General features: G+C 40.7%; 1 protein-coding gene across 1 annotated transcript; it reads right to left on the bottom strand.

Moving 5' to 3' along the window:
* Nucleotides 1-117: 117 nt before the first annotated feature.
* Nucleotides 118-26,962, bottom strand: RPP30 (ribonuclease P/MRP subunit p30). Its single transcript, XM_058697136.1, has 11 exons — nucleotides 26,842-26,962; nucleotides 25,373-25,428; nucleotides 24,691-24,747; nucleotides 23,971-24,045; nucleotides 20,422-20,493; nucleotides 14,213-14,302; nucleotides 5,262-5,378; nucleotides 4,659-4,688; nucleotides 4,230-4,267; nucleotides 3,768-3,847; nucleotides 118-313 (listed from the first exon to the last, which is right to left on the bottom strand). The coding sequence occupies exons 1-11, from the start codon at nucleotides 26,921-26,923 to the stop codon at nucleotides 204-206; spliced, it is 807 nt and encodes a 268-aa protein (XP_058553119.1). The 5' UTR covers nucleotides 26,924-26,962; the 3' UTR covers nucleotides 118-203.

Below are 26,962 nucleotides of genomic sequence, written 5' to 3'. Positions count from 1 at the left end.
AATTCTATTAAGCTGGCGGTCTTCTTTTTTACTGCTTCACTAGGTTTTGTTATTTTAATGGCTTGAATATAAAATTGTTTTCATAGACTACCAATTCCTAGCTCCAAATGAAAACAGTAAAGCATACAAAGCTTTTATTTCCATTGTGGTGGACGGACTACCAAATGGAGGAAGGGAGCGCTGACAAGGACTGGGGATTCTTTTCAGCCCTCACACTTGGCTTTCTTGCAAGCTGGAAGAGAATCATCATCTGCTTCTGATGGCCGAGGTTTCTTCACTGTGGAAATAATTCCAAAAGCAGTTTTTCTAGTTTCTATAAAACAAACAGGCAAACCGTAGTGTTTAAAGTTAAGACATGAGTGAAAAAGAGGTGGTTTAACAAGTCTCACACCCTGTGACTTTGCCTTACAGTATCTGTAAATGATAAAACCAGAATGAATGGCTATGGATTCTGATGCCATTCACCATTACTACCTTCTCCCCCCAAGGTAGATAAACATCAGTATATTATTTACATCTAATTCCCTTTGAAGGGATTACTCAAGGGTAAAACTGCAGGGCAGGTTCTCCTTAACGGTGCATCCATGGCATCTTCTGTAGTCAGGACCCAAGTCACAGACCTTGGCGTGGCAGACGCTTTATGTATGGTAGAGAAATGAATCGAGACAGCAAGGTCAACAGTCAACTGAATCGCTCCCATGGTGATTATGTGTGCTCACTTCATTTGACAGCACGTACCATATCTGGGTCCCTCACAGGGTCATCAATGTACCTCTGAAGAATCAATCGTATTGTACGGTCAAGCTCCCAGCAATGCCTGTTATCTAACAGGTGTTCAATAAATACTTGTCGAGTGAATGAAGAAAATCAAGCTCACGTGTTTATCGATCTCTTGTATATTAGTGACAACAGAAAAGAATGGGAATTATGAGATGTTAGGTCAGGCTGGCAGCAGAGTTCGACTTAAATCTACCCAATTTCAGCTCAAAATATACTACTGGGCCAGGCAGAGATACCTACCTAGTGTTTCTTCCTACCGTATACTGAGATAAGCACATTAGGGGCAAATGTAATAGAAATGGAGGCACCCAGAAGAAGCTGCATCTGCCTGGATGAATCAGGAAAGTATTGTAACAGAAGTAACACTAGGAATACGAGAGAGAGAGAGAGAGAGAGAGAGAGAGAGAGAGAGGAGAGGATTCCTTTGCAAAACCATGGAGAGAGAAGTAGGAAGGGCCTAGTATGTTTAAGAGACAATAAGCTGGTGTGAAGGAGGAGTGTGAAAAAAATTAGGGGGAAACAGGGCAGGAGGGAGAGCTTGTGAAGAACTACCATGCCATGAAAACACAGATCCAAATTTAATCCTTATGAAATAAGGAAGGACTAGGGAGGAGAGAGATCCATTAGCACCAAAGAGGCAGAACCAAAATAACTTCATGAACATAAATTTAGTTAAGAATTATTTCTTGTTTGAAGTAATAAAAGTAAAGTTAATTCTAAAGAGTTACGCAAGTTACGCAAGAGAGTTACTTTCTCATTTATCAGGATTAATTTACCAGGTCTACTAGATCTTTGCCAGTTATTTAAAGCATTTTAGTTTATAAAAGGGACAGAACTTCTGTCAAGGTCATTAAAATGCCAACTTCCCCTGTCCCTTCTCTACAACCTCCTTAGAATTGCTCTTCACTGGTTTCTGGAAGCCCAAAGGATCCACCTAATTCTGATTCCCCATAACAAGCCTTCCGGTGTTGAGTGGTAGCTACTACGTGTTCTAAGTCTTCTGTTTTCCAGGAATGCATTCCGGCACTGCTTTTAACACTTTCTCTTATGAGGTTTCCAAGCCCTTTCAGAACCTACTGACCATCTTCTAGAAGAAGTGCTCCTGTGTACTGCTGCCCTTCTGACATGTGGTGCTCAGGATGATACACATCAGCTGGGACCTCACTATGCAGAGGGTAATGAGACTTTGAATCCTCTTGCTTCAGATTCCTTTATTTCTTCTAGTGTAACCTGAAGCCGAATTAGCAATCTTAGGAACCCACCACACCACAATCTAATACTGATCTCAATGTCAACTAAAACCTGGGTAACCATACTGTCTCCTCTAGATGTGTTGATAATTCTGCAGGGACAGCAGGCATACACTGGGACTGTCACACTAGGGTGAAGATGACTGCTACCTTAAAGTCCATAGGGCTTCCTTTAGTTTAGCTTCTAGAAAAGCCGAGCTTTATATATGACCCATGTTGAATAGTTGAGTTTTTCGGTCAAAGGCAGAACTTCATATTTTTCCCATTATATGTTCTTATTAGTTTCCCTTTCTTGTTGAATCTATTTTGGAAAACCAATTGTTATCCAAAATCTCAAGGATTCCTTATGTTCATTTAAAACAGACAAAAATAATGGCAGAACAACCAAAGCATGAACCAACTGTTCCCTAATTTCAAGCAAATCTTGATGAAGTCCTAATTAATGTGGCCATTCCCAGAGCTAATGTGATGGAGTCTAGGCCATATAACAATCTCAAACTAAAAATGTTGAAAACTGAAGGAAAATCATCTAATTCATGGTAAGGCAATACAGTACCCAGTTCTCCCAAGTGGAGATGAGATCATTAAAATCTAGACACAACAACACAGGCCTCAGTAACTCCCCTATTCATATGCCACATAACCTCATTTACATGTAGCAACCTATTTCTGAAGTTTAAAATTCATCTAGGTGATATCAAGTAAACTGGCTCGTGACCACTACTACTAATGCTAAAAATCACGAAATGAAGATAGGACAGCAGATCAAAGTGTACATTTTTTTCTTTTTTTTTTTTTATTTTCTTTTTTCTTTTTTATAAATTTTTTTTTCAACGTTTTTTATTTATTTTTGGGACAGAGAGAGACAGAGCATGAACGGGGGAGGGGCAGAGAGAGAGAGGGAGACACAGAATCAGAAGCAGGCTCCAGGCTCTGAGCCATCAGCCCAGAGCCTGACGCGGGGCTCGAACTCACAGACCGCGAGATCGTGACCTGGCTGAAGTCGGACGCTTAACCGACTGCGCCACCCAGGCACCCCTACATTTTTTTCTTTTAATAAAACCTCATTTTCATTCTCCAAAGTCTTGGCATATCAAATACTTGTGGTTTAATTTTTATCATCTGATGAATAGGAGGTTCCGTGGCTTCAAGTAGGGGCATTAAGGTGAGGAGGTAGATATACGTAAATGAAATGTGAGTAAAGAGTATATATAGTGAGCACATAGGTGAGCATGTAAACAAAACGTGAGAAAAAGAATCACGAGTTGTAATATGTGTGAAAAATGACTATTTGGGTTTGTTGGTTGGGTTTCGAAAATGCATCCGCTGTTTTGTGTTCCTAATCAATGGCTTAACATCAATTTTTCATGTTTCAGTTCTCTAAAACAGTGATTTTCAGCAGAGAAGCATGCTCCTCTGGAGAGAAGGCAGGGGAGAAAGGGAAACTAGAAGCCTATCGAACTGTAGACAGGGATACACACACACAGAGCTGGAAAGACACATTCGGTCCTTATTTCTGCAACACAGGCTATGTTCATTCCACAGACTACACAGAGTAAAGCCCAAAATGAAGGGCAAAAAGCGATGACAGGTATAGTTAAAACAAGCTGAGCGAAGGCGACCCTGAGGGAACTCTGCAGAGCAGGACGGTAAAAGCAAATATGGCTCCGCTGTCTGATAACAAAGACTGGCTCCTAAAATGCCCATTTGGTGTCTTTATTGGAAGAACCTGCTCACCTCCGTGTAGAAGTGCTGCTCGGCAGTTGGTGGACACGGCAGCCCTGGCATCACTCTCAGACAGCCCGAACAGCAACCCTCTGGTGGGGCCATTAAAGCTTTCAACCCAGCATCAGCCAAAGACGGGAGATGAACAGAAACAGAACTGCCAAGGCCAGCCCAACCTGCTCACGCCAAGAGACTCTCATTCTACAGCAGCTCTTGGCCTGAACGGAACAGGCATCTGCAAGGAGACCCGCTCTAAGCTTCAAGAGTCCCTCGTTTCCCTTTTTCTACTTCACCCTTGACCCAGAAAACAAAAGGATGAGGTTCTCTCTGGCCTGATGTAACTTGCTTTTGAAGCTATTAATTGGTAACCTTATGGTAAAAGGTTAAAAAAAATCTTGCTAAGCTGCAATAGCACATCAAATTCCAAATTTCCTAAAAGAACATTTCAACAACTTCTAATGCAGAAAAGGATACAAGTTCGCCACATCGTATGGGCCTCTTATTTCTAAAGGCTAAAATAAAATGAAAAAAAATAGGAGAGAAGTTATTCATAACATTTCAATGATTTCACCTGCAGTAAATTAACAGGATGCTTAAGCATCCAAAAATAAAGAAATCAATTGCATAAATTTCAGTTCTTATAACTTTGATGGTTTTCTTAAGTTGCTAAAAGTTTCTAAAAGAACCTTGAAAGCATTTTAGAATAGCATAAAAACAAAATTTCATATAAACAAAAACTGTAGCCCAAAAGGAATGGGGATACATTTTACTCTTCAGCAATTACAATGAGCAAATGCAGTTCAACATGAAAATACACAATAAAGATTCATTACACGACTATTTTAAATTCCTCTGGATTTGTAACTTGAAAAGTGAAAACAAAGTACTCAAAAGCAGACTTACCCTTTCCGCAGCACTAGACAGAATTACATTCTACAGGACAGAAAGTGACCAATATTATTAATCTTAGATAAATGTAAACCAAAAAAAATTGAAATCTTCTAATACAAGTAACCAGTAATCACTTTATAACATTTTAAGGCTCTACAAATACCAACCGCTTTTACAGATAAGGTAAAAAATCAAAGTCAAAGAATGAAAGAGCTTATCATTAACAGCAGCCTATATATAACAAGAAATAGAATAAGCCTTCCCACCAGATCTTAGAAAAGATTAATTTGTTTAAAAAACTAGTCGAAAAGGTCATATAATCTTAATTCAACTCACTGATGACAAACTAGACCATTCTTTTCACAGTAGGTAAAATGCAAATTCCTTATTGGAAGATAAAGGGTTTCAACACATCTCGCCACCCCACCTCATGTTATTTTCCTTCGGTATTTTTCTTTCCCTTAAAATTTTCAGGGCTTAGTGAGATGAGAGAATTTGTTTCTGGGCCTCAAGAATTTTGTGCTTTAGGGAAAAGGAATTAGTTAAACAATTCTAGTGTATTAATAATAATTAACCGCTAGATTTGAAAAACACCCGAAAATTATGGGACCATACCTTTCCTTTGCAGACCTGCATCAAATTGAGGGCATTGGAAATTGTGTACCTTCTCATTGTGGAATCTTTGATGGCAGGGCTGTAGACGAGTTCAAAGCCCACACCTCGGTCAATTGCCTTCACAGGAAATAAAGAAAATAAACCGTCCCGGATAAAAACGCACTGCCCTACTTTATTTTCACTAAGATTCTCCCTCATCTTCCTCCTCAACCCCACCGACCACCTCCTGCATGTCAAGGTACAGCCTTAAACAAAGGCAGATTTACGCCCGGATGGCACCATCCACAGGAGAAGGTAGGTATGTGGCTCTGTTTGATCAACAGTTCATCTTGGCTGTGGAAAAGCTGACTTTATATTAACAGGAATCATGGGGAGGCTATGGAGAGCAAAGTCCCAGGGCGGGTAGCAAATGCACCATTCCTCCATGAACTATTAAAAGGAAAATGGAGACATGCTCCCTATAGTTAGGGTAAATAAACTATTTGCAAATATAATAAAACCAAAAAAAAAGTAATTTGACCCATTAATGAAGAGACAAAGAAATGAAGAGCTGAAAAAAAGCTCCAAGAACAGGGGTGGGAAGACATCTCAGGTAAGTCAATTACATACGCTGAATGAAGGAAGTAGTGTGAAGGAAGTGCCAGGCACTGTGCTAAGAGTCTTCTGCATATATTTAACCCTTATGATACCTTTATCAGGCCTTGTGGCACAGACTGGTAACTGCCCCCAGTATCTGTTCTCCCCCACCTTTTTTTTTTTTTTTTTTTTTTTTTTTTTTTCTGGTTCTCTCCTTTTTCTTTATTTACTAATAGAGTCCCTGAGTTTTGGCTAGGCTCATGGATGCCCAACAAAAAAGATGGAAGAAACCTGGGCTCTTGACGATTTCGCCCAGATCACCAGACAAGCTTGGCCTCCCACGCAAGGAAAAGAAAACTTCTTTCCAACTTAAGGCATTCTCAATAGATAGGCATCCACAGGTAAGAAAACAGCCTGGAAGGAGTGGAAACAATTGAAATCCACCACTACACTGTTTATCTCTTCTGAGGAGCAGGTCAGTTATCTTCATCCATTCACAACAGATATGTGTTAAGCCAACCACGTGTGGAAATGGTGAGCAAAATGTTCCACGTGTGGAACATGGCTCCTCCCTTTTCCGAGCTTATAGTTTAGTAAGGGGACTATCAAATAATTACACAAAAGCACAAAACTTCCAACTCTGAGAAGTGCGATCAAAGAGAAATTTAGGAGTGGGTGAGGAAGGAATTGAGGCAACAGTAGAGAAAGGAGCATTTTCAGAGGGAGGAGCACATGGAGAGGCTCTGGGTTGGAGGGAGTATGGGAGCACTGGGAGGAGGCTGTGGGCTGGGGAAGACAGAGTGAGGGGGCCCCTATGGTGGGAGTGGAGGCTAAGGAGGATGGGAAGGGCCAACTGTGCAGGTCGTTAGGACTGGGGACAGGACACAGCAGTGGGAAGCATCTGAAGGATGCTACCACGGGCAATGGCAAAGTCACTCTGTTGCAGCGGTGTTCTGAATGAACAAAGGAAGGACAGCAGGCACAAACCAGGCAGTATGGTCCAAGTCTGTGTCTGGCAAATGAATTTCTATCACCCAGAGGATGAGTTGGGGGTGGTGGGCTATGGCCGCTGGAGGTCTACTCCTGAGTGTCCATAGGGAATGGAAAAACCTGTCTTCTTCCAGAACTGGGAGCCCACCTTGATTTAATTCAGGCTCCTACTTTCCTCCCTGAACAGACACTGCCTTTCTCCCATCCCCCAATCTTCTCTTAACTTGGCCTCCTGCCTTAAGGTTCTGAGATTTTATTTTAGATTTCCTTACATAGCTGATATTAGTTAAAATTTACATGCTATTTTCCATACTGCAACCTTCCCCTCTCCCCTTTTCTGACAACTTTTTCCCACTCCTAATCCTTGGGCCTGTGTTGTTTATTTCCAGGAATGATGTCTGTTACGATAGTCTTTGTGCCATAGTTAAATATACACCTCATTCCTCCTGCCTGTCTTGTACACTTCTCGAGAGCTGGTGTCATGGTACTGTGTAAAACATGTAACTGTCTTTTATATAAAAAGTGTTTAATATATGTATATTCTGAGTACACAGTAGCTTACAGAAAAGAGGTTATGTGATAATGCTGCTCACCAAGGATTATTCATATTAAAAAGAAACAGGGTGAACTTGGCTAATTATTCAACAGAGAAACCAAAACACTGCCTTTAGCCATACTTTCAACTATCCCGTTGGCTACTTCTCTTACCAGAACTACTAGTTAGCCAAAGAAGCTGACATTTTTTCTTCATCCTTCTATTTCCTGAACTAAAACACAATGCAGTTGAGTAGAGAAGAGGGGAAATAAAAAGATGTGGACGATACACACAACTGGGTGATCAGGTCATAAAGTATTCCTAACTGTATCTACAATTTTAGCCCCCACTGGGGATAAGATCAAAAGAAAAACTCCTCTTTTTGGGGATGGGAGGAAGAAAAGTGACAATTATCAGCTTAATTAGTTTCTAAGAAAAAAGTTGCCTTTGGTCTTAGTACATTAATCAAGTTTGCTTTTATTTTTTATTTATTTTTTTGTTTTTTTCAAGTTCACTTTTAAATAGCTAAAAGTCTGATACAGAAATCATACATAGTGTGCTATTGAAGACTGTGAATATTTCCTTCATAATACTACCGTATTTTAAATTTTAGATAGATAAAATACAGACTCATTACCTGGGCCTGCTTCCAAGACCATTCTAATGTAAATTGCCTTACGCTCATCAAATGATTGTTCCTAACAGCCTCTTTTATGAAGAATGACATTGCCTGCCTGATTGGCTTTTGTTCATATCTCTGACCAAGGTTCTGGAATTGGCAGATGATTAGATTTCTTTACTAATGAAAAATAACAGTCATAATGACACTACAAACCAAGGGCAGGTGTGTGATACTTGAATCGAGAAATACTGGTGGTAAAATTCCAAGAACTAAGCAAAGCTTAAGATGACAGGAAGAAAATAGGCAGTTGATTACTAGGACAATATATGGATTCTCTGTTAATTTCACAAAAATTCTTAATTGAATTCAAAAGGATTCAACACCCTTTTGGCGTGTCATTTATTTAAGACAGGTAGTTTGTTCATATAATTCACAAATGAAAGGAACATAAGAAAGCAGTATAAAGGGGCGCCTGGGTGGCTCAATTGGTTAAGTGTCCAACTTGGGCTCAGGCCATGATTTCATGGTTCATGAGTTCAAGCCCCACATCGGGCTCTCTACCGTCAGCGCAGAGCCCACTTCAGAAACCCTGTCTCCCTCTCTCTCTGCCCCTCCCCTGCTCATGCTCTCTTTCAAAAATAAATAAACATTAAAAAAAAAAAAAAAAAGAAAGAAGGCAATATAAAGTCTTACTTGTACCTCTGCTCCCATCTGCCCCATCCCCACCTCCCATAATTTCTATTAATTTCTGTGTCTTCTTCCAGAGTGTCTTCAACAAATAAATATGAGCAAATATGAATATATGTAATCTTTCCTCTTACTCAGAAGGTAGCCTACCACATTCTTGTTCTGACTAAAAGGTTTTCCAGGTCAGCTCATAACTTCTGCACTGTTTTATAGCTGCATAGTATTTCATTTTAGAGGTATGGCATGTAATTAAACAAGCCTCTACTGACAGACGTTGGGTTGTTTCAATATACTTGTAGAATAAACACTAAAGTGGGATTGCTGGGTATTATGGGTTGACAACATACCATAAAAGGTATGTTGAAGTCCTACCCTTCCGTACCTCAGAATGTGACCTTATTTGGAAACAGCGTTGTTGCAGATGTAATTACTGAAGATGAGGTCACTGGCGTCTACTGGATGACTGGTGTCCTTACAAAATGATGACCATAGGGAGAACACACTGTGAGGACAAAGGCGGAGACTGCAGTAATGCAGCTGTAAGCCAAGGACTGCCAGAGATTACCAGCAAGCCCCGGAAGCCAGGAAGAGGGAGAAAAGGATTCCCCTACAGGTTTCAGAGGGAGCATGATCCTGATGGCATCTTGATTTCAGACCTCTAGCCTCTAAAAGCTTGAGACAATAAGTTTCTGTTGTTTTAAGCCACCCAGTTTATGGTACTTTGTTATGGCAGCCCCGGAAACTAAGACACAAGGTCAGAACGTAAAGCATTTGGGATTTTGATGGTTGTTGCCTAATTACCCACTTCCCAATAGCGATCGTTCCAATTTACACTTTTCGAAGCAATGCATGAGAATGCCTGCTTTCCCTCAACCTTACGACACAGCGTATCATCAGACCTCTGGGTTTGTGCCAGTTAGGTGATTTGAATGTGAGTCTTTCCTATTCTGATGAATTTAAGTACCTTTCATGTTTGAGAGCCATCTGTATTTCCTTTCCTGTGAAATGTCTTTTTCATTTTCTTAATCCATTTTAGAAAAGGGATTGTTCATCTGGCTTTCTTAGCTTCTTTTCTAGGAGCTCTTTATATATTAGAGAGATTAGCCTTTTGTCTCTGATCTAAGGCCAGTCTGTCATTGGTCTTTTAATTTTCTTTCCGGTTTTTATGCCACACAAAAATTTTTGAGACCGGCAAGTTTGCTAGCACTGGTGGAAGCATTGGATCGATAAAGCACTCAACACACTTGGGTTCATAATATGTGTGATGAAAAAGAAAGTTTACAGAGCACTCTCACCCAGCTCAAGAATATATGGCATGATTCCTGGAACAACTTCACCGCTTGAGACACTATTTACTGGACAGTTCTCAGTGGGGACTAATGGGACCATGAAGAGAGAAATGTATTACAGTTAAAGGAAGTGCTGAGAGGAAAACATCAGAGAGCAGAACACATACAAGCACCGAAATAACTCCATAGACTGGAAGTCATTGTTGAATGGCAATAACACTGAAAAAAAAAAAAAAAAAAAATCAAAGCGAGGGTAAAAGTATGTACTGCTTAAAAAAAATTCTTCTCAAAAACCTGAATTCCTAAAGATCACATTTTGAACTATGAAATTATTCTATGCTTAACAAAGAGCTCTGCTGTAAAGTAATTTTAAATAGCATTTCCCAGTGGGAAATGATAGCAGATTTAGAATCAGAGCTGAATACAATTCCCAAGTCAACTTTCCTTATCTGCATAACAGAGGTCATCAACATCTACCCACCCTACAGCTACTGGGCTAGAGCAGGTGAGTGCCCTACACCATAAGTTAATTACAAGTCATCTGATTGTCCAAGAAGAGGAGCGGAATTCAATTTTTTGAAATCCAACTATCACATGGTAAAGTTGTGGTTCCCATACAAGTTACCCAGGCTCCAGAAGAGGTTTGTAGATTTTAGAGGAAATTACATAATTGATATCATGGTGCCCTAAGCACGTGCTGAAGACAACTGAGGGGTTGTGAGCTGTAAGTTGTACAAATGGAGTGCTCTGGTGTGCTGCTCTAGCCCCTCCTTCGTAATCCCAACCGCCTTCTTCTTCTGTCTTTATTGAGGAATAACTGACAAATATAATTGCACATGTTTAAAGTATACCATGCAATAATTTGGTACACATACACATTGTGGAATGGTTACCAAGATCCACATAATTTGTACAGCCCTCGCCTGACAGTTAACGTAGTCAATACTTTTTTTTTTGGTGAGAATGCTTAAGATTTACTCTCAACAACTTTCAAGTACACAACGCCATTCCTATGAACTGTAGTCACCCAAGTACATTAGATCCTCAGAACTTACTCTTCCTATAACAGAAAATTCGCATCCTCCAATCATCCCAGCCTTTGGAGCTGATAACTGTCCCATGGCTTAAAGCCTCTGGGTAAAGGACTAGTGAATAAAATATCTTAATGCTTTTCACCACCACAAAGAAAAGAGTACAAATCCTATCCAAATTAAGATCTGTGCCCCATAGAGTGATCCTTATAAAGCCAACCTATCAACTTCTCATGGCCAAAGACAAGTTTACTCTCAAGTCCAAAGAAGCATGCAAGGACTAAGACTTAAGACTTAACGGTTACCCACATACTACATGTTCCATACTTTCGTGGTGAATGTTATTTCCATATTTTGATGTAAACACGTTGCTCCATATCTAGAATAGCTATTATGAGATACAAATAATACATACACATCCATACAACTCTCATTCCCCCTGAACAATAAGCTAGCTACCTTATTATATGTTTCCAGTTTCCTCTCTCAAATGAAAAATGGGTGGTGAATAAATTAATAGGGACTTTTCTGCCTCCTGACCAATTCACACCACAGCCTACTCCTACACTAGATGAAGACTAAAAATAATCTTGCACAGCCTTTCCTTCCACTCCATCATCTAGTTTTTATTAAACAACATATGTAAAATGTTCACACCAGATTTTTTAAAAAAGCAGACACTATGTTAAATACTGCAAATCCCTCTCACTTGTCAAATTTTTACTTTTCAGAATTCTTAAATTGAAGTATGTGGGAATTAAGCCAAAAATATCCATCAGTTTTCCTGAACTTACAGATGGAACCGGACAGTGGACTGTCCTAGTGCCACTGTCCCCAGTGCCATCCTCCTCGTGCTGCCCCAGTGCCCCACTTCCCTCCTGGCCTCTGCTTCCTGCCACATACTGACAACCCGCTCAAGACTAATGACGAGCAGGATTTATCCATGTTCCACGAGCTGCACCTTAGGAAGCTAAATTAGACATATATTCATTCCACTGACAAATTTTAGGAAGTATCCAGCATAGGCAAGATATTAGGGTAATTGCAAAAAGGCCCAACCCATAGGTGGTTCTCTCTAGAGGCTCACAATCAGGGTTGAACAGTAGGGCACATTCCAAAGAAACGAAGTGAGGGGCGCCTGAGTGGGTCAGCTGGTTGAGTGTCCGACTCTTGATTTCGGTTCAGGTCGTGATCTCACAGCTCATGAGTTTGAGCCCCGCGTTGGGACTCTCAGCTGGAAACGTGGAGTCTGCTTGGGATTTTCTCTCTCCCTCTCTGCCCCTCCCCCACTTGTGCACACATGCCCTCAAAATAAACTTAAAAAAAAAACAAAAAACCAAAAAACAAAAAACTGAAAGCCTTTACCAAAACAGCCACTGAGAAGCTTTCCACTGTCATGGGACGTGAGGAACTGTGTGCGGTGCACTGCTTTCCAGACCATAGACCTGGCCTTAGAATCTACCACATGCTACGACGTCCTCCCAGCCAAGGACACGGTTGGTAAAACCACACGTGGGTTTACTCAGGCCAAGGCCTCTGGAAAATGGCCTTCCTTGTTCATGAAGACGAAGAGAAAGGTAAACAAGTTGCAAGCTGAACAGCAACTGCCAGTGGCTGCACCTCCTAACTCTAGGGGGTGCCATTTACGTAGAAACTGGACCGGCGGGTTGAGGCTGGTAAAAAGCCGTGGCAAACCTCTAGAGAGACTGGTACCTCTGGAGAGGAACGATACGTGAGGCCAACAAGACTGCCATCACCTTGGGTGCTGTATGAGTCTGTGCCTTTTTACCACAGGTAGCTGGGGCAGAGCAGAGATCTCATCTGACGGGGTATCGACCAGACCAGTCCCAACCCTATGACTGAAGAGCTGCACACCTTCTCCGTGCTGGCCTTCATTCTACCACGCTTCATAAGCGAGCTGCTCAACAACATAGATCTCCAGCTCCAAAATGTGATGATTTGGGGTTTTCTCTTACTGTCTACTTATTTATCTATAAGTACCAGTAAGAACATGGGAAACAATGATTTGAGCTTAATGAATACTGTATGTTCAGTAGCACTCTCTATTTATCAAAAAAGCCATGGTTTATAGCTTCCCCTTTACATATATGACTTTAAAATTCTGAGTACTTTTCAAGTTTTTTAGTAGCATATTTTTAGGAGTAGAACATAAGCCAACTGAAATTTTTCCACACGGATTCAATTTTTGCACACCACATAGATCAATGTTCTCCTCTCACTGTCTCCCCCTATTCTTGGCATTGAGCCAATTCCTTAGCAGCGGCGACAGCAAAACAAAACCCAACCAAGTTGTGATTCTACAGAGACAAAAGAATAGGGGAGTTATCGATCTTGAAAAAGTGCATACATTTTTAATTTTCCAATTCTGACAGGACTGGGCACGTCATCTGGACTGTCTGCTGAACCCTTTTTCTCCTTCAAGAGTAGTTTTGGAGAATGGGAGACAGGTTTCGGGGCTGCAATTCTAAAATAACGTCCTAAGCCTCCCCGCAGGATCTGGCTGCCCAGGCAAACAGCTGACAGCGTGCTGACCTGCCGGCTATCTATCGATGTGAGCTACTGCCACCTTTATGGTGAGAGAAGACGGACAAGAAGGTGTGACAGACGGAAGATAAATGGCAGGGAAAAACAAGAGAAGCTACATAGAAAGGGAATGAGAAACCTTCTATTGCAGGGGAAGGAACAAACTTCCCTGCACGCATGGCCGCCCTCTTAGGTGATTACAAAAGTAACCCTGGGGCTTTTGTGCGAAACGGCAGGCATCAGTGCAGGTTTTCATTGTGCTTGGACTTTGCCTACGGTGCTTTCCGTGCCCTGCTCCTTCCTGTTCCTACCCGTCCTAGCTCACTGGTGCCTCAGGAACCCTCGATGTATTTTCCCCCCTACCTCTTCTTTCTCAACTGCCCAGTCCCCTTCATGTTCCACGTTCAGGCTCTAAGTGTCTGTCATTATGCCTATCCTTTTAAGAAATATCCTTCATAAACTCGGGTTTCTAAAGCCTTTTAAAAACATCTCAATAATTTACTGGATAGTTTTTAAGTTCCCTTTCTCCTTTGGTCAGCTTCCAAAAATAAAATCCTCTTTTCTAAACTGCGTTTGCTTTTTGCTTCTAAAGAACACTAGTTCCTGTTGCCCCTTTTCCAGTTTGTTAGTGCAAATTTGTACAGATTCACATGTGGAATGGAAAGTATGACACTTACCACATTAATAGGGGGTCTTTTGAAGTAAAATGGTAGTTTCTCTGTTACAGTTATGCAGACTAAATCCACATCTAAATGTGTACAAGCAACCTGTCAAGAAGAAAAAAAAATAGGTAAAGCCAAAGGAAAAACTGGTTCATCTTAAGAAATATGGCTGTACTTGATTTAAAGGAATATAAATAGACGTGGTTCACTCCAGAGGCATCATAATGGTTCTGTGTTGAAATGTGTCTGTCAGTGATTAGCCATTCCTTCACGTTTGGGTGAAAGGTCTAATTGTAATCTAGCTGAAGCAGTGATGTGTCCACAGACCATCTCAACAGACGGAGCCTAGAGACCCTCTAACTCCTGGTCTGCTACCTAAGGATGGGTTGCTAAGAGAGGCTCAGTTTCTGGAAAGTAACTGCAGATTGTTCCAGAAAAGAAGCAATTAGTTGTTCTGAAATCCAAGGGGGGAAAAAAATAAGCCAAAGGAATATAGGCATGGTCCATTTATTCCACAGATTTATTTTTGTGCCAGGAATTACCCCAGGCCTGTGGCTACCATCAGTCTACTGAGTGGCTGGAGGAACACTAACATGGCCCTACCAACAGCATTATGTTCAAATTCTAACAGAAATAGTCTACATAAATGGTCCAAGCAGAGCTGTTACAAATCAAATGATACTGAATCCATTTTTCAACTTTTAGTTTCCTTTTCCTTTGTTCTAATTTTTGCTCTTATTTACTGATCAACAGTCAGCATTTACTTCCAAAAGACTTTAGAAATGGCTTACCAAGAACAAAACAAAACAAGTAGATAAGGAAAACAGGATAAATGGAAAATCAGGGAAGCAAACAAAGCTGGGGAAAGGTTACGAGCATGAGTATAAGGCCAAAACCACTGCTAGAAGATGCAGATCTGGCTCTGACTTCACCATGACTTGATTTACGGTGACAGAATTGGCCATTTCATACCGTGTTAAAAATAAGCCTTACTGACAATGTGGTGCATATAGGCTTGATGAACAAATTCAAACTGCCAGGATGGCTATGCTGGCAAACCAACATCAGGGACATGCACGGAGGGGAAGGACAGGGTAAGGAAGAGGGGTAAAGAACATGCAATAATGTCCCCCATATGACTGGCCTGGCCTTCTACCAGTGACAGGAATGTCACACCTCGCCTTTTTTCTTCAGAATTCCCACTTTGGTCATTCCTACCCCCACAGCAGGGCTTTAGGAAGCAGGCAGTGATCAGAGACTGCTTGGCTTTAGACAGTCATAGTAACTTAGTAAGCCTGGGAAGTAATGCTGTTTTGGCAGAAACATTTGGCTTATAAAGAATCTGCCCCATCCCAAATGCTACAGCTGTCCAACTCATAAAAGACTCATTCAAAATTTGATAAGAATGGATGAAAAGCTCCGAACAGAAGACAAAACAAGTTCAGCTTCTGGTCACCATTTTCAAACTACCAGAATAGCAAAGATCAAAAAGTTCAGTAATCCATTGCTAACAAGGGAATGAATAAACAGGCACTCGCTGGGTCTTTAAATTAGTACGGGGTCTCGAAAAGCATTTTAGCAAAAGGTATCAAAATTTTAAACACACATCAGCAATTTCACCTGTAGGAATATATCCTATAGAGACCCTCTAGAAATATAGTCTATAGCCATCTGCCCTACAAATGCTCGAGAATACTAATTAGTGCAAGGACAGTCACTGCAATATCAATCACAAAAGACACAACTAAATATCCCTCTATATTAAATAAATTACAGTCCCTGTAAACAATGGAATATGCTGTGTCCTTCAAGAGAATAAGGTACATCTCTAATTGATATTATGGAACCATATACACTGTTAGATGAAAAAAAAAAAAAGCATGGTGTTAAGAAGGGAAGGAGGGAGCGGAAGGAAGGAGTAGGTAAATATCTATTTCTAAGATACACAAAAGCTGTTAGTAGCGGTTGCCTCTGGAGACAAGGGACAGAATTTTAGGTAGGAAGAAAGCGTACTTTTCATTGCACACTGCTCTATATTGTTTGAGTTTATTATCATTATTTTTCATTTAAAAACAGATTCACTTTTTCAAAGTCTGTTAAGCATTCTTCCCCACAACAAAGCTAAATTAGGTTACATTTTAACTTATGTATTGCTTTTTCCCCCTCTTATGTAACAGCAGCTAATTCAAAAATATCTCTTGGGTTGGTGTAAATACGTGTATTACAATAAACGCTCAGTTGCTCCATCTAACACCTCAAATGTAAAATGTCTCAAGCCGAATTCTTTTGTTATTTTTCTATTAATACAACTGTTTAATCGATACATTTCGATAACTATAAAATAAGAGCTAATTTCACATTATAATGAAATACTTTCCAAATCATTAAAATGGACTAAATTATGTTCAAGTAATATTTGCAATTAAGAACTTCATTATGGTGGTTTTGGCAAGTTGCATATGAATTCATATCAACTGTCTTCGCCTTTTTTTTTGGCCAAGGACTCCTACAAGGATTTAAGGGGTTTGCACGTACCCCCAGATACACTTACCTTTGATTCTATGAAACAAGGGAAACAGAAGGGTAGAGATTCAGTCTTCCCCAAATCCCCTTCACGGGTGTCAGTTTAATACATGGTGGTACTTTATGATAAGTAACATGCAAGAGAGAGCCAGACTTACCCAGGGAAAAGAGAGATGTCCATAAACAGTACCTCCCAATCTAAAGTGTGTGTGTGCGCGTACATATATGTACGTATATATGTAAATATATATATACAAACTCCATTTATTTAAAATGGAGATTACCAGGCCTTCCTCCCAGTAATAAAGTCAGTAAGTAGGGCCTAATAACCTGCATCTTACAAACACCCCTATCAATTCTGAAGCTGGTGGAGTGAGGCTACAGCTGGAGCAGCACTGCCTCACAAGGTACTCTGTCTCCTCAAGGGCCTCAGGTGTTGGGAGCAGACTCTGCAACACAGCTCTTCAAAGGGTAAGGCACGGATTTTGGAAGGAAGAACTAAACAGAACTTCTATTTCCATTTACTTTTTAATTCATTCTCTTAAAATCTGTTTTGTGTGTGTATATTCTTTTGTAAATCACACTGATATAATGGAACATACAAACAATTTATACGAAAATAAACATACATGTACTGGGGATGAAGGTTCAGCATGTTTTTAAATTGATAGGGAGACCACTTTGGCGACCACTGCACTAAATAACTTGAATTCTCCTCGCCTCTCCTCCAGTTACTTTAAATCTCAAATGGGAATAACTAACTCAAAAGTTCCTGAAGCTTCTGTATAACACTGTCTGCCAAATTCCACTGCCATCTCCCATCCCAAGAAGCCTTGGCTAATGGACTCCCCTCACAATCTTTCATCTCTGCCTTATCCCCTGGGGTAACTATGGAGAGGGAGGGTTTATCCATGAGACATCTTCCAGACACTCAGAATGGAAAATCATATGTTATTTCCCATGGAAACAATGCTATTTAAGGTGGTTAGGTTTTAAACTACTAATTGTTAACATATGTGTGTGTGTTTGCTTTTATGACTCATTTTAGAGACCTCAGTTTTAGAACATTACGTCTACAAGGACGCTTGTTTAAATTCTAGATAATCAACTTAAAAACCAAACAATAAAATCCCTTATAGAATACAACCTGTTAAGGAACAAACTGCTTGCATCTGACCCAATTCCAGACCGTGATATACCTACGTTATGATTAAAAGAAAAATGTCTTTTTTAAATTGATTTTCTGTGGAAAACGGGGAGAGTGCTAACTTCAACTGTGTCTTAATGAATGGGTAAGATCTGGACAGAGAAGAGGAAGATGTTCCCATTTCAAAAACTGTCACCACGTCACTTTCTGAGTATATCTGTATAGTCAATTCCAAATATCTTGCATGTTATTTATAGCTTTAATCATCTCCCAGAGTATTTCTGACAGTTCTACCCACCATATAAAGCATGTGTTCATGCTTTTGAAGTCACACTTTTGAATAATCTGAGAAGAACAAGGATAGTTGAATCTTGGATGTGAGGGTTAGGGGTGCCAACCCCCCACTTCTGACTCTTTAAAAACTTAACTACGAATAGCCTACTATTGACTAGAAGCATTACTGATTATATCAAGGCCTGATTAACAGGTTCGTATGTTTTATGTATTAGATACACTATTCTCATAGCAAAGCTAGACCAAAAAAAAAAAAAATTAAGAAAATCATAAGGAAAATACATTTACTTGTACATTTATTCAATGTATTTATTGAAATTACATTGTACATTTATTGAATGTATTTATTGAATTACATTGTACATTTATTCAATGTATTTATTGAAAAAACTGCATAAAAGTGGACCCGTGCAGTTCAAGTCCATGTTGTTCAAGGATCAACTGTAGTAAGATAAAATGGCTAAATGAAATTTTAATGTACTCTAAAACCTAAAGTCCTGGCTTTACCACATACTACCTGAGATTAACAGCAAATCATTTAGCCTAACTCTCAATTTTCTCTTCTAAAAAATGATGATAATAAAATATATCTGTCCAGTTTACTCCCGGGATTGTTGTGTTAAAGATAATACATAGAAGTCTTTGGAAGTATATATAAGTGTATGTCTTTTTTAAGTGTTTTGTTTGTTTCTCCAATCACCAGTAAATGGCTATGGAAATGAAAACTGTGTGCTTCCGAATCAATTCAACAAACAAATGGGCAACACAAAATGAGGTACACAGCCAACTTTCAGTCTACATTATAACTAAGTTGCTGTTACTTAATAACAAAACTAAGTTGCTATTTAAAGAAGCTCCACACACCCATGCCTCCTCCTTAGGGTTTCAACACTGAATGACAGTCTCCTGTGGAACCTGAAAAAAAAGATACTCAAACCCAAGACCTACTAGATCAGAATCCTGAGTAGTGGGAGATCTGACTTTCCTGATTTTTAAAAATTCCACAAGGGCCTCTTGAAAACAGAACCACTTGATCCAACTCATCTTTTCCTGAAACAAAATTCTTGAGAATTACTATGATTGGGTATTTTACGAAGGGAATTGTCAAGAATTTTTTTAAAAAGGCATTCAAAGATAATTTGTGCTGTTTCATTCATTTGTGCTAATTCATTTTGTGTGAATTAATATGAATAATTAAGAATTGATAGTTGCCTTAAAAACTAAATGTAATCACACATCAGCCTCCCTAGTCAACAGCTCCATCTACTGGATAAACTTAAAGGAAAACTTCCTATAATTTTAGAACAGACTTTGCTTAAAAATTAACCATGCTATAAAATTAAAACATCAAATACCAGTACATTTTTTTCCCTACAATATCCGTTGGGTGGATATAGGTTTGGTAGATGGCTATTTTCTTGCATCTAGATGAAGACAACATTCAGAACTTTCTGCTGTACCTATTACACAGAGTGAAACATATTCCTGGAAAAAAAAAATTACAGTTGGATTTTCTTCTTTCCTGTAATCACTTAAAATGCCCAGTGTGAAAAAAGATAAAATAAAATGAAAAACAAAACAAAATAAAATACTCAATGTATTTGGTTTCAATTTGACTAAATGACCAGACATGTTTAACAACCTTTCCTCCTGAGAAGTCATGGAAATGGCAATTTTAAAAGTACAAAGGGAATTAAATTCATAAAGGCTCTCAGAACAGGAAGGGTAATAGTAGGAGCAGATGGCTGATGCTGAAGGATTTCAAAGACTAAAGGCTGACTAATCGTGCTGGCATATGGACCACACCTCAGAACATGCAAAGGAGAAAGCTAACAACGGAGAGGAGATCTTTTATGCCATAGTAGAACTTTGCACCTTTCTCTCCTCACAGGCAGCAGTGAGCAGCATGGAGGGCAGAAACTGAAGTGATTTCTGAGCTAGAAAGAGACGGACCAATATTTACCTAAGGGCAGTTTCAAATGGATGAACGAATAAGTGAATGAAGCAGAGAAAAAGAAACAGAAAAAAACCCAGAGGGACTCTTTCAATCTGAGCCCATAAAATATCCAGCAAGATGAATAAAACAAAACAAAAAACCACATGCCACCTAAGCACCCTCTCATGAAATTCCAGAATTCCAAGTGTAAATGAAAAATCTTAAGTTTCCAGACGGAGTGAAACAGGGCACCTGCAAAAGCACAACATCAGACTTCTTACGTAAAATAACAAATCCTATTTTCTTTCACTAACTGTTACTTACATGGAATAGTTTTTCTGTCTTTGGAAAAACAGCAACGATATCATACAGCCGGACCCTTGAAGACGTTGCTCTCTGGCAATACAAAAAGAATGTTATTGTACAATAACGACGAGCACACACATGGAATTCTGACTCATGGCCTAGCTGCACTTACATTTCAATCACGCAATACTTCTTATATGCCATTTCTGCTTTGGTTTGCATGCTGACAGAAAAGACTGCCTAAGCACATGAGATTTTGTTTTATTTATTTATTTTTTTCAACTTTTTTTTTTTTTATTTATTTTTGGGACAGAGAGAGACAGAGCATGAACGGGGGAGGGGCAGAGAGAGAGGGAGACGCAGAATCGGAAACAGGCTCCAGGCTCCGAGCCATCAGCCCAGAGCCTGACGCGGGGCTCGAACTCACGGACCGCGAGATCGTGACCTGGCTGAAGTCGGACGCTTAACCGACTGCGCCACCCAGGCGCCCCTAGCACATGAGATTTTAGATCCCACCAATTATTCTCCTTCCTACATTGTTACACTGTGACTGGGTACCAAACTGTGCTTGAGATAGAAGAATCAAATTGGATAGCTCTTGCTCCCACAAGGGAGTGGAGGAGCTTGCCAGACAGTGAGCATCTACCGTGTGCAGGGCACGAGGGATACAAAATCATTTAAGGTGTACCTCTGCTCTCGATGAACTCACCATTTTTTTGTGAGACAAGAAATACACGTACTAAGTATGATACCGTCAGGTTCACAATGAGAATACTCTGAACTAGAAATTGAAATGCTAGATGTGCAAGAATATACCTGACAGTCCTAGGATAGAAAGGGAAGAATACTGGGGTGCCTGGGCGGCTCAGTCGGTTAAGCGTCCGACTTCGGCTCAGGTCATGATCTCGCAGTTTGTGATTTCGAGCCCTGCATCAGGCTCTGTGCTGACAGCCTGGAGCCTGCTTCAGATTCTGTCTCCCCCTCTCTCTGTCCCTCCCATGCTCATGTTCTGTCTCTCTCTGCCTCTCAATAATAAATAAACGTTTAAAAATTTTTTTTTAAAGAAGGGAGGAATATATCAGTTAAAGAGTTACTGCTTAAAAACGAAAATCCCCAACTTAAGCTGTATGTGTGTGTATATGAAAAGGCTGGAAATCCATGCAGCTGACCCCTGAAGACGGGTTTGCACTGCACAGGTCCACTGACACATGGATTTTTTTTTTTTTTTTCAATAAGTATACTACAGAATTATAAATGCATTTTCTCTTTCTTGTGTTTTCTTGATAACATTTTCTTTCCTCTGGCTTATTTTACTCTAAGAATATGGCATATGATACATATAACATACAAAATGTGTGTGAACTGTTTATGTTATCAGTCAAAAGTCATACACGGATTTTTAACTGCGTGGGGTAGGGGTGGGGTGTCGGTGCCCCCAACTTCAGTGTTGTTCAAGGGCCAACTGTATACTCAAACGGTCTCTGAATGATGGGATAATATGTGATATTTATTCTTTGCCTGTTTGCACCTTTAAAATGTTTACTTCTTACTTTGTAAAAAGAAAAGGCATTCTAAAAATCAGAAGACGAAAGGGGAGGGGTGAAGAGAAGCTGAAGCAGACAGGAAAAGCTGCTGGGAAAACCCATGCTAACACAGGGCAGCTCCTGGTCTTAGGAAAGTCCAGATCTAGGATTCTTTGCCCTCTACTTGGCCTCTCCCAATTGGAAACGGGACAAAAAGGGGCCACCAGGGTATTATGGTAACAAGAACAAATGAACGTGTTCGTGACCCACCAAAAGTCAGCTCCTTTACACCTACCTGGGCCTAGAGAACCAGAACCCTGCCCTGCAGCTGTATAAAATCCCCAAGTTTGGCTTTCCACGATTTCTTTAGCGACACTAATCCTCATAAAGGAGGCCAGCCTTTCCCTGATGACTCCTTTTCTATGGCAAAGGAGTCTGTTCCAGCTCCCGATAAAACTCAGTTTCTCAGGGATCTTTCTCTCTCCTTCATGAGATTCTTCCCATTCGCAGGAGTACTTCCCTCTCCCACCTAACCCAGACAGCAGGTTCTCATCCAAACTTCCCTGTGCCTTCTGTTCCCCTGTGGAGTCACTTTCTCGAGCAAAGTCAGCATCACACGCCATCTGCACTTCCTCACATCCTTACCATTTCCATGGAGATGGTTTTTGCTAAGGCAACCAAGGAGTTCCTTGGCAATAAATCCAAGACATGTTTTAGCCCTTCTCCTGCTGGACTGCTTGGGCCCACTGATGCTGCTCACCCTTCCTCACTTTGCTCACTGTCTTCCTATTTCTTACAGTCCCTCCTCAGTCTCCAATCCTAGCTCCTCCTCCTCTGCTCTACCACTAAATGCTGAAGTTCCTCAGGCTCTGTCCTAGAACTTCTCTTTATATACATTGCACTTGGACCAGGGATTCTCGTCCATTGCCATCACTTCATTTGTTCTCTACAGGGTGACCACTTCCAAATCGGTATCTTTCATCAGACCACTCTTCTGAAGGCTACACCCCTTTTTCCAACTGCGCATTTGACCTTCACAATGATGTTCCAAACATGATGCCCTCACACCTGCTCTTTGTACATCCCTTCTCAGGAAAGGGTACCGCCATCTACCTAGGAGGGTGCTTAGACCATGCCTGGGGAGTCATTATTCTATATCCAATCAACCATCAAATCCTGTCAACCACCCCCCACCCCATCACTCTGTATCCAGTCAATCATCAAATCTGTCAATCACGCCCCACCCCATCATTTTGTATCCAATCAGTCATAAAATTCTGTCAACACCCCCCCCCCCCACCCCGCCACCTCACCAAACCTGTCAAATCCACTCATCCCCTCTGATCCATTCCTAACAACGCAAACATCGTAGTTTCACTTCCTCAGTTAAAACCTTCAAGGGCTTCCAACTGCTCACCCTCACCTACCTCCCTAACCTCATCTCAGGTTAACCAGCTCACTAGGCTCAGCCCTACTGGTATTGTTTCATTTCCCAGAACACACCATGTTTTCCTTGGATCCAGGACCTGTACATAATCCATCCTGTGTGGGAACACTCTCTCTTCTGCTCAGTACTATGTAACACTTACTGGTTCTTCTGGCCCCAGTTGGAGTATGAACTTCGTTAGGTTGGCTCCCCCATTACACACTCCCAGAGCATCCTTTATTTACTGCCTCCACCTTTTTTAAATATTCCTCACATTTTAAATTATTTGTTTAGTGCCTGTCTTGCCCATTAAACTATACTTCCTAAGTTCAATAACTGTGTATTATTCACACCAATATCCCCAGCACCCACCTTAGGTCTCATTCATGTAAATTCAGCGAATAGCAGTTGTCAAAGGATTCTTTAATTATGGTATCCCTATATATGTGCCAAGAGTAGAAGAGATTGTTATGCTATGTGGATTCTGAGGACAGGGAGAACAGGCAGGTGTCATGCCCGGGGGCAGGGTATGTCAGAAGGGGGTGAGATGAAAACACTGTTACAACACTGTTCAACCAATACAACTTACAGGATCAAAAAGAAGCAAAATTAACTTACCAAAACATTGCAGTGAGATGGATCCGAAACGATAATTGTCAGTCTAGTTAAAACTTTAATCGGTCTTGATTTTCCCTATAATCAAAAACATTCTATCAAAAAGGCTCAAAATACAAATGAATGATTTTCCATTTTGGAAAATGGCCATTAAAAGGCACTAGCAATAGGGGCGCTTGGGTGGCTCAGTCGGTTGAGCATCCAACTTCAGCTCAGGTCACGATCTTGCGGTCCGTGAGTTCAAGCCCCACGTCGGGCTCTGGGCTGATGGCTCAGAGCCTGCAGCCTGCTTTCCATTCTGTGTCTCCCTCTCTCTCTGCCCCGCCCCCGTTCATGCTCTGTCTCTCTCTGTCTCAAAAATAAATAAACGTTTAAAAAAAAAATTTTTTTTAATAAATAAATAAAAGGCACTAGCAATAAAGGGTAGGAACGATCAGTAAAACCTATTCTTCCTTCTCAAGGAATTTATAATATAATAAGTGAAATAAAGACACACATATGTTAAACTACACAATGAGATTCTTTAAAGGTTATAGGACTTCAGGAAAAAAGACCATTAAGGAAGTATTGACTCGATAGTATTGACTTGATTCCTTCATGAAAGGGCTGAGTCTTGATGGAAAAGTAAGGCAGGTAGGAAGGAGCAAAGCAGGTTAGAGAACCCTACATAAAACTGGGCATGTCTGAATAGGTATTATACTTCTTAAGCAACAAAATACCCACCTGTACAATTGGCAAAGTGGTAAAGAGTTCAGACACAGCTATTGGTTTTTCAATTTCCTACAACAAATGATAAACAGTTACCCTAGATTTTACATGTGAATGGAATGAAGCATAATAGAAAACTTATAAGGGCTTTTCAGAAAAGTTCATTTCTGGCATCCAGAAACACTAAATATATTTTTTGTTTTGTTTTGTTTTGTTTTGTTTTGTTTTGAAAGGAAGAAAGCTGATAAGCAGAGAAGCAGCTGAGAACATCAATGGATAAAAGGGATGAAAAATCGTTTTTAGACTGGAATAATCTATAAGGTACAGCTGTTGGCCTAAAGAGAAACATACATATTTACTAGCATGTTTAAGAAGGAAATCAATTAGTAACGAGTCCAAGACAGTAAAATAAAAAGGACTAAATACTGTGATTACCATTCAGTCAATAACAATATACTTTTAAAAGTTATTGCAAGTTATTTAATTAACATCAACTCAACTTCAAGAATCCTTCCATCTGCCCTGGTACTTGACAGAAAACTCTGCATCTCCCCCACTGTTAACATACAAAATAAGATAGTGCCAAAGAGCTTGCATTTAAGAAATATGCTCATCTGTAGCTTCTATATTACCAATATAAACAAAAACAATTGTAAAAGCTGATTATTATTAACTTCAGAAAATGTTCTTTACCTACCTGTTTCTTTTCCTTAAATTCAACAACATGATTGATGGCAACAACTGAATAGCCCACTGAAAAGAAAAACTGAACATTCTTGTTAAATGTAACAACCTCTTTCCTGTACACATAGGCTCAGCCTGACTCAGGTCAAGATTACGGGTCAAGAGGGACCATGTGAGCTCTGGCTTCAGACTGCCTTCTTCTGAATCTAAGCATTACCACTTACAAGTTACTCAACCTCGAGTTTCAGGTTCCTCAACTATCAAATGGTGCTAACAACAGAACTTCTCTTACATGAAAATTAAGATAATAAGCAGAGATGTTTTAGAGCAGGTGCAGGCACAGAGGCAGGGCTCTGTTTGACCTCTGTGGTGTATTATTAGCGTGACAGCTTTTTTCTCGCTCATTTCTTTTGCTTTTTACCCTTACTACTTCCTGCAGAGGCCCTTTTTCTAGGGAGAAATGGAATAACAACTCCCTCACACCACTGCTCACTTCCCCTTTCCAGCTATCCACCATCAATAGATTGGGAACTCTGTGAGGGCAGGGCCTGCCTTTATCAGCCTCAATGCGGCACTGTTATGGACATTCAGACAACCAAAAATACGTCTAAATCATGACTCCTATCTTCAAGTTATTTAAACACCAATGGGGATGACAGGATACTAATATTAAAAGATAATGCTTATTAATGCCAAAAGAGTGGTTCTCCCTCTCATCAGATTTGGTCCGATTCCCTTCCTTCCTTCCCCTCTCAAATAGTTATTGAGCATCCAGTATTTGACAGGCTCTGCAGAACCTCTTTATTTTTAAACCTCTCTATCCTCACACTTTACAGTGGAAGGAAGAAGGCAGCAGTCACTGTCATTAACTCCAATAATTAAAACAGGATCTTATCTCTCAGGGCTTCTGCTTCCCTTGGATTCAAATATGAGTAACATTCTAACACGCTGGCCATGCTGCTTCCCTCCCTAGTACGACCCCACCACCCTCCCCTTTTTAATAACAGTATTCCAACAATGTCACCCTCAGGTCCCTGCCCCCTTCTCTGAATCTCCACAGCATTCCCCATCAGTGCACCCGTTTCCCAAATTGCTGCGATACTGCCGTGAGGCAGGAAGGTGGGGGGGGGGGGGGGGGGATACTAAAAGTACAAGCTAAGCATTATGTATATACTCTGAAGCCCTGGCTTCTTCCATCCATCAGCCGTGGGGCTCTACACAAATCTCCCATCCTCTCAGAGCCTCAGTGTTCCTCAATGTGCAGGAGAGAAGGAGCTAGACGGGATAAAAGCTCCCAAGTGCCTTCGAGTTTCCCGCGCCCGGGATCAGAGCAACACCGCGGGGGCATCAGCTTCCAGGGACATCCCAGAGATCCCAGGAGACCTGGACGAGGACAGGCCCCGGGCTCCTCCTGATTGTGGCCGATAGTCTGAGGGGCAGCGAGGCTGGGCAGGCACCGCCGCCCGCGCCTGGGAGACTCACGGTGAGCGGCGTTCTCCACCAGCCCGCGCAGCGCCTTCAAGTCGGAACCCGCTCTCAGGTCCAAATCCGCGAACACCGCCATGCTGAAGTCACATGAGCGCCGCGCGCCCGTTAGCGCAGT

Source organism: Neofelis nebulosa, chromosome 13 (genome assembly GCF_028018385.1).
Source record: "Neofelis nebulosa isolate mNeoNeb1 chromosome 13, mNeoNeb1.pri, whole genome shotgun sequence".
NCBI classification, from domain to species: domain Eukaryota; kingdom Metazoa; phylum Chordata; class Mammalia; order Carnivora; family Felidae; genus Neofelis; species Neofelis nebulosa.
Note: the sequence above shows the minus strand (reverse complement) of the source record. Positions and strands in the feature narration are given on the sequence as shown.

What these genes read in the sequence shown, in the direction of transcription:
- RPP30 (XM_058697136.1), bottom strand. Translation starts at nt 26,923, where the DNA reads ATGGCGGTGTTCGCGGATTTGGACCTGAGAGCGGGTTCCGACTTGAAG. An exon ending in CCACTTTGCCAATTGTACAG is followed by an intron (nt 24,046 to 24,690) that starts GTGGGTATTTTG and finishes TTTTGATTATAG; the next exon opens with GGAAAATCAAGACCGATTAA. An exon ending in CATCTCACTGCAATGTTTTG is followed by an intron (nt 20,494 to 23,970) that starts GTAAGTTAATTT and finishes TTGTATTGCCAG; the next exon opens with AGAGCAACGTCTTCAAGGGT.